Source organism: Salvelinus namaycush, chromosome 6 (genome assembly GCF_016432855.1).
Source record: "Salvelinus namaycush isolate Seneca chromosome 6, SaNama_1.0, whole genome shotgun sequence".
In the NCBI taxonomy this organism is placed as follows: domain Eukaryota; kingdom Metazoa; phylum Chordata; class Actinopteri; order Salmoniformes; family Salmonidae; genus Salvelinus; species Salvelinus namaycush.
Window position 1 is genome coordinate 36,413,186 of NC_052312.1, and position 8,192 is coordinate 36,421,377.

At 40.9% G+C, this 8,192-nt stretch overlaps 1 protein-coding gene across 1 annotated transcript in view; it reads left to right on the forward strand.

Annotated features, from left to right (window-relative positions):
* Positions 1 to 7,844, forward strand: part of LOC120049936 (protein mono-ADP-ribosyltransferase PARP12-like) — a 32,168-nt gene extending 24,324 nt beyond the window's left edge. Inside the window, exons 4-12 of the mRNA XM_038996453.1 lie at positions 697 to 747; positions 844 to 970; positions 1,158 to 1,323; positions 1,443 to 1,563; positions 1,782 to 1,878; positions 5,545 to 5,629; positions 5,799 to 5,929; positions 6,389 to 6,540; positions 6,682 to 7,844. Coding sequence (XP_038852381.1) covers positions 697 to 747; positions 844 to 970; positions 1,158 to 1,323; positions 1,443 to 1,563; positions 1,782 to 1,878; positions 5,545 to 5,629; positions 5,799 to 5,929; positions 6,389 to 6,540; positions 6,682 to 7,073 — 1,322 coding nt within the window. The 3' untranslated portion in view covers positions 7,074 to 7,844. The remainder of the gene's footprint in view (positions 1 to 696; positions 748 to 843; positions 971 to 1,157; positions 1,324 to 1,442; positions 1,564 to 1,781; positions 1,879 to 5,544; positions 5,630 to 5,798; positions 5,930 to 6,388; positions 6,541 to 6,681) is intronic.
* Positions 7,845 to 8,192: the final 348 nt, after the last annotated feature.

Here is an 8,192-nt window from a genome sequence, read left to right on the forward strand (position 1 = left end):
CACAACGCAACAAGCAGTTGGATATTTGGCGCACTTGCTGCCCAAATTGCGTCTCTTTGGTGTATTATTTTGACTGCATTTATAAATGTCTATACAGACAGGAGTAGGCTAATTATATATTTTTGGAGGGTGCTGCAGCAACTCCAGCACACCTATTTCCCGCTCCTATGATTGCCAGATTCAGGGCGCTCAAAGAGATTGAGCATGATGCTGCTACTGCCACCGTTAACATAAGCCAGCGGTCCAACAGACCTCGTCAAGGTAATGGCAAGAGGAAAGGGGGATACCTAGTCAGTTGTACAGTTGTACATTCAACTGAAATGTGGGTTAACTGCCTTGCTCAGGGGCAGAACGACAGATTTGTACCATGTCAGCTCAGGGATTCGATGCGGCAACCTTTCGGTTACTGGCCCAACGCTCTAACCACTAGGCTACTGCACTAGCATGGTGGTCATGCAGTCATAGCCCATAATTGATGACAAGAATCAATACGTAGGTTAATTGTGGATTTCTTGTTTAAAATAACCTAGAATTTAGAAGAAACTTTTTCATGTGCTCAGTTACAGTGTATTTACATGGTTATTAACTGGTATTAAGATCCGATGAATGATGAACATTCCCAGTCACAAGCTATGAAAATGTATAGATGTTGATTCTATTGGCATGGTAAATTAAATGTCCTGTTCTCTTTTTCAGATAAATCTGAAATATGTTTGTACTTCATCAAGGGCAGTTGCATACACGGTGGTAAGACAGCATTTTCAAAGCATAATTTTATGAATAATCAATGCTTATAGCTTAATAAACATAAGACTTCAACACCTAACTTTACTCATATTTCAGATAAGTGCTTTAAAGCCCACTCTACCATGCCCTACCAATGGGAGGTGAGGGAGGGACTAAACTGGACAGCTCTCCAAGACAACGAGGTGATTGAGAAGGACTATTGCGACCCAGCAAAGACATACAGGTGGGCTCTTCGTTTAAGAAGAATGAACTTGAATGGACAGTAACACGTAGGGAACTTGGTCAATGGTGGGCAAATGTTGCTAGTTGCTAATACGATGAGTTGTTAATGCCATATACGCTTCTAGTTAGTGTGATATACAGCTTCTCCTATTGTGATTGCTGATTGTCTTTTATTCTCTCTTGTCTAGTCGGGGAGTCCAGCCTGTGTGTTTCGATACGATGACCTGCGGTCTGAACAAAGCCCGGCGTCTCTCCACCGTCTCCTCTGTGCTACAGCCTATGTTCATCCTCACCACGGAGTGGGCCTGGTTCTGGGAGGATGAGTGTGGAAACTGGATCCAGTACGCATCAGCAGTGAGTGACGACGAGCAGTGTTGAATAGTGATGGTTGAATAGGACAGAGTTCAGTCCCTCTTTAAATCAAAATTATGCAAATAATGCATAACCCCCATGTTTTCTGTCTTGCCCTACAGAGCAGTGGACACAGGGCAGCCACCATCACCAGTGAAGACCTGGAGAAGAGGTTCCAGGAAGACAACAAGGCTGTGATGGAGTTCACCGCGGGGTCACAGACCTATGAACTCAGTTTCCCAGGTGAGCACAGATGACGTGATATCCAAGATAAACCAACTGCAGCCTTAAAACCATATACACCATACATAGTATATTACGGACAGATATGCAGTGATTCTTACAGCTACCACTGTATGTGACAAATTGAGATAGTTCTGGATGGAGTCACTATGGCAAAACAATGACATCTGCATGTGACGTAAACTGTCTGTTGTTACAACAGCTCTGCTCCATTTCAGACATGATTCAAACAAACAAGCAGTACAGCACCAAGAAGGTTGTGAGAAGACGGCCTGTGTTTGTCTCTTCAGCTGATGCACAAACTATCAAAACCAGGTAAGATGAAGCTGTGAATGTATTTTGTATGGATCAATTTGCTCTTGAAATGACTCTCCTGGGGATTGTTCACTCACTTCACCACTAGGCTCCTCGTGTGTTCTCCTGCCTTGAAAGTAGTCTATAGAAGAGGAGTAGCTGACTGTAAATAATGATTTCTGTTAGACCAGGGTTTCCCAATCTCGGTCCATGGCCCCCACTGGGTGCACGTTTTGATTTTTGCCGTAGCACTATAGCCTCGTACGAACCATCCTGGTCACGCAAGCTTACATTCTGTTTCGCCACACGGATACAGTCTGGCAACAACCAGATTCAAACCGTTTGAGCACATCCCTCTCCCTCCACCGTATGGCTGGACCAATCAGCGTCCTCTGATAATCTGTGGGGTGGTTTAGTTGATGATGACAACGAGAAGCGCCTGGAGGTTGGTGTGGATGCTGCTAATAGCAGCAGTTATATAAGAACTGGAGGGAATAGCTTAATTGAAAGAACAGCAAATATCTGTATTGAAGGATTTTCTTGGGGGAGAATATGTTTTTGCTCTTCTCCTGACTGGATTTGGCAAGAGCTCGATTTTATCAGCTAGCTCTGCTGGTAGGCTGGTCAATAGAATAAGTCAAAATTCACCCAAGGCTGAAAAATGGCCAAGGAACGTTGGCTGAGCTGGAACATCAGCGCGAATAGCAAATTAATTGAAACGAACCTTTGCTAAGCCTCTTCTGACTGAAGTGATACTTAGAATTCCATTTCCCCTAAATGGCACCAAAAAAAGTATTCATTTTTATTTTACAACTACAATCTGTACTTAGGATAAAACTGATAAATAACAACTCAATGTCAGGTGTGCTTACATCTGCGTAACAAGGAAGTAGGGAAAAATTGTAACTTCTGACTTTTTCTGGTCTAGCGATCGGTGACCGCAGAGCTCGCTGCCCAGACTTGCATCATTAAAAAGAGGAGATTCTCCTGATAATTTTTTTAATGTCCGATGTGAAAAAATCTAAATATACACATTGTGAGATATTTGGAGAAGTAGACAGACATGTCCTTGTACAATTTCCCCATAGAGAAACAATGGGGCAGCCTCGTTCCAACGGTAATGTGTGATTTCTGACATTTTAAAGACTAGCGTTTGATGACAGCAGAGCTTCCTGCCCAGCCTTACATCATTACAAAGAGGAGATTCTCCTGATTAAAATGGTGTCAGATGTCGTGTCTTTGGCATCATTAAAGTGAAGACTGTTATTTTATCAAATCAATTCTCTGTAATTATTATTACGTGATTAAACGAATCATGTAAATGTAATTAACTAGGAAGTCAGGGCACCAAGGAAAATCTTCAGATTACAAAGTTATAATTTTCCTAATATAACTCTTCAGATATTTTAATATCTGATCAATTATTCTTCTAATTAATGAATTATTCTTTACCTCACGTTAGTCTCATTCCAAACATCGTAAATTGTTGGTTATCTGCACGAACCCAGTCTTTACTATGAAATAATCTAAATATACACATTGTGAGATATTTGGAGAAGTAGACAGACATGTCCTTGTACAATTTCCCCATTGAGAAACAATGGGGCAGCCTCGTTCCAACGGTAATGTGTGATTTCTGACATTTTAAAGACTAGCGTTTGATGACAGCAGAGCTCGCTGCCCAGCCTTACATCATTACAAAGAGGAGATTCTCCTGATTTAAAATGGTGTCAGATGTCGTGTCTTTGGCATCATTAAAGTGAAGACTGTTATTTTATCAAATCAATTCTCTGTAATTATTATTACGTGATTAAACTAATCATGTAAATGTAATTAAATAGGAAGTCGGGGCACCAAGGAAAATCTTCAGATTACAAAGTTATAATTTTCCTAATATAACTCTTCAGATATTTTAATATCTGATCAATTAGTCTTCTAATTAATGAATTATTCTTTACCTCACGTTAGTCTCATTCCAAACATCGTAAATTGTTGGTTATCTGCACGAACCCAGATTTTACTATGAATCATCCATACATCAATTGTCTTAATAATTTATTTACTAACTAACTAAATAATCACAGAAATGCATAAACAAACAAACAGTAGATATGGTTACAAGGAAATGATAGGGGAGGTTCCCTAGAGGGCTAAGCCGATATGACTGCTTGGTGGACAAAGGGAAGTGGGTGTGAACTGAGAACAGGCGGGAATTACAAAAGAGTCACTACACAGTTGATAATTATATTAATTGAAATTCTAATCCTTTGCACATGAACGCTCACTCATTCGGGAATAATTGCAATCAATATATATTTACGCTCAGTGTGTCGTCGTGATCTCTGTTGGAATCGTCCGTCTTTCTGTTGGAACGTTCATCCGCGCGTCTCTCTCTGTTTCCCTGGAGTCTTTCGTGGTTAGAATGGGTACTTTATAGTACCATTCAGAAATGTTCTTATAGAATAGATGTTTTGGCGGTTGTCGGTCTTCGCATCCCAGGTTAACAATTTCAAGCTGCAGACTAGTAATTAGTATCTAAGATTTGCTCTTATTCTGTAGGGATCGATAGTCTGAGTTGAACCATTTCCACCCGTGTAGCCAATGCTCCACGTGGTATGGTTAGGAATTCAATATCCATTACAACCTTAGCTTATACTGAGGTTTTTGTGGTCTCTACTCAAACCTTCGCCCCCTCGGTGACCGAGGTACGCATGGTCTGAAGAGGATCTTCTTCAGGTGGGGGTTTTATTCGGAACAGTAGAAAAGGTCTGTCACATGAGCCAGATCATGTCTGTGTTCATGGGGGCGGGCCAATGACTTAGTTAAACTTTAAAGGGAATACAATTCTCTCACATTAACGGTTTAAAATCACATTACATGATTTCACAAATAGTTTCATATTTACTCATTCATTTTATACAATAATTAGACGCAAACCTCATAACGGAGGCTCCTATATAAACAGAGTTATGGTAATGTGGCTGTATTGTCTTTCATGAGGTCACAAACATGAAACAAAATGAACCGTGTCGTATCTGGCTTCTCCACCGATCGTTTACACATTCTCCAAAACATGAATATTGTTCAGTTCTCAAGTTCTGTGATGTAGAAGAAGTTCCTTTGTTCTCTCTATGTGTCTCTTTCTGCATGGCCAGGAGGAGAGAGTCCCCTCCAGGAATTTACGACCTGAGATAACAGAACCTGGGTATAGGAGAGAAGAGAGGGGGAAGCCACTCGCTATCCCAAAGAGGGCCACGTCATGACAATGACTTGAAAATAATCAAAAGATATATATTTTGTAGATATTTGGCGAAATAGACCGACATACCCCTATTTCCCCTATAGGAAACAATGGGATGCACTCCGAAGTTTTAACTTCCAGCAATTGATCACAGCATAATACTCTGCCCAAAATGATGTACATCATTAGAAAGAATAGATTATCTTGATTGAAATGCTGTAGAACTTCAAAACATCAGAATACATACATGTATTGATATTTGGTGAAATAGACAGATTTCCCCCAAAACAATGGCAGTCTTTTATTTAACCAGGTTACTATTTATCTGCAACCATTTGCCTTTTATATTAGTCTTTTTTTTGTTTTACATTTTCTGGTTGAACTGGACAACCAAATGTCTGTTTGCACTTACCTTTAGGAATATGTATTGTTCTTCTACATTTCAGCAAAAGGGCTCCGAGCAATCACTCAAATTTCAGAGCTTTACCAGGACACTGGGACAAGGCACAAACTCCTGAAACAGGATACAAGGTATTATATTATATACAGTACATACCAGATGCAAGGAACCTGCTATTTTAGACCAATGGAGATGGCTGTTTGTTTGTTCCTGGGCAAATAACTGCTCCAATCTGTCCCTACATGGTAGGCTAATGGTGTATTATGACTGTTTCTCTGTCTCCCATCATGTCCCTATCAGAGAGTCGACCTTCCGTGCTTGTCAGTGGAGTTTAAGGAGATTCAAGGGCTTTTTCAGAACACCATGAGAGGCTTCAGCATCCACCAAATCGAGAGGATTCAGAACAAAGCCCTTTGGGAAGTCTTTCAGTGGTACGTTTCCTAAGACTACATACACTTTCAACTGACAATCACCTGTTATTGATTGGTCTGGAATAGATTTATTTTTCCATGTTTTTTGTTGTTGTTCTTTTTTAATTTATTTGTATATATATATATCTAGGCAAGTCAGTTAAGAACAAATTCTTATTTACAATGGTGGCCGACCCCGGCCAAACCCGGACGATGCTGGGCCAATTGTGCGCCGCCCTACGGGACTCCCAATCGCGGCCGGATATGCTACAGCTTGATGCTCACTTCCTGACTGCACCCACAATAATTGCACATTATACAAGCATTCTCTCTCCCGACTAACCTTCTGTCACAAATATCATCTAAAAAATAAATACAAATCATTTATTTCCAATACATTCTGCACACTGTCTACAGTGCATCTAGAGGACATACACTGATTGCAAGGCAAAGGGATTTATTTTTTATTCTGATTGCCAGGCAAAGGGATCTCATGAAGAAGAACAACAGAGGGAGGAATGTGAAGGAGAAACAGCTTTTCCATGGCACAGACTCCAAATACCTCCATGCCATCTGCCTTAACAACTTTGACTGGCGGATCTGTGGACTAAACGGAACAGCCTATGGGAAAGGTGAGCTGTGTCATGTGCTTGTGCTATTACATTTCTTTCTAATTATTAACATAAAGCGAGTTGATATATCATTGATGTAATATCTTTTCCTGTGATTAATGATTACTGCTTACCCCTTCATCTCCTAACATCCAATTTCAGGGAGTTACTTTGCCCGTGATGCCAAATACTCCAACAGCTACACTGGCCAATCAAATATGAGATCCATGTTTGTCTGTCGTGTGTTGGTGGGAGATTACACCAAAGGGCACTCCCACTACCTCCGGCCCCCCTCGAAGGATGGAGGGGACACCATCTTCTACGACAGCTGTGTGGATGACGTCAGCAACCCCTCCATCTTTGTGGTGTTTGAGAAGCACCAGGTGTACCCAGAGTACCTCATCCATTATGGTGAGGACGACGAATGGTCGCAAGTCTACCAGCAATACTACCGTCCAGCTCCTGTACCTGCTCCAGCACCTAGACCAGCACCAAAATACAGACCAGCACCAACCCCTGCACCTAAATCTGACAGCTCATGTGTCGTTAGTTGAGGCTGACTGTGAGGTGTGAAATGTGAACCCTTTGATATTAAACTGAGGCAAAAAGCTTTCGTGAATTAGATAAATGGATTTAGCACTCTGTTAAATGTGTTTGACAAATTACAGCTAATCTTGGGATGCACGTTACTATGATTACTAGATGTGCAATTATCCGTTTTTGACAATGCACACATTTTTGTAGTGGTATTGACTTTATATAATGGCAAATTGCGAACCTCACAACATGAAGTAGTTGTGTACATGTTAAGCTTTATACCTGTACAGTACAGTACTTTTACAGTATCTGCTGATGTGCATCAGTTCAATGTTTGTACGATTACGGATATCATTCATTTTATGAATATAATCAGTCTGTTTTCTTTGCATTAATGGGTTCTGACTTCTAAACTTGAAAATATGAAATATCCTTATTCATGTCACTGAGGGAGAGAGGGGAATGCAGAACGTTTACATTCTGCCAGAACATGTTATGGTTAGACATCAGGTATCCTATGGAAAGGAGAAGGGCCACAGTCTGGTACAAGTCAACAAGACACCCGTGAGTTGGGGAGAAGTGAGGAATTTGGCCCGAAGTCAAGTCAGATGAAAAGTGAGAAAGAACAGGAATCACTGAAGTCCTGTCTAGCAACGGTGATCTATTGGCTGTCCAGATGTGTAAAGGAGGAGACTCGATATAGGAGGAAGGTTTAAATACGAGTGTAAATATGTCTTTATCTTTCAGCTGTTTGAACCATTGGGTGAATAAACTTGGTTAGAGCTTTACTAGTCGTCTGTGAGGTTTTACTCAGTTTATTTAGAATCTAACAGTTGGCGCTGCGAGCAGGGTTCACCACTATTTACAGTCCAACTAGAGAGTCCGAATCAGTGAAACAGTAGCCGGCACCAGAAACAAGGTAGGCACAGTTCCTACACCTGTTACCACTCATTCTGAAATCTTGGGGAGATGAGAATCGTAGGCTGAACAATTATAGGATACGGACCTAGAAAACCTGAGTATAGTCAATAGGCCCTTTGTGTAACGACCGGTCGTAAATAAACTCAGCAAAAAAAGAAACGTCCTCACTCTCAACTGCGTTTATTTTCAGCAAACTTAACATGTGTAAATATTTG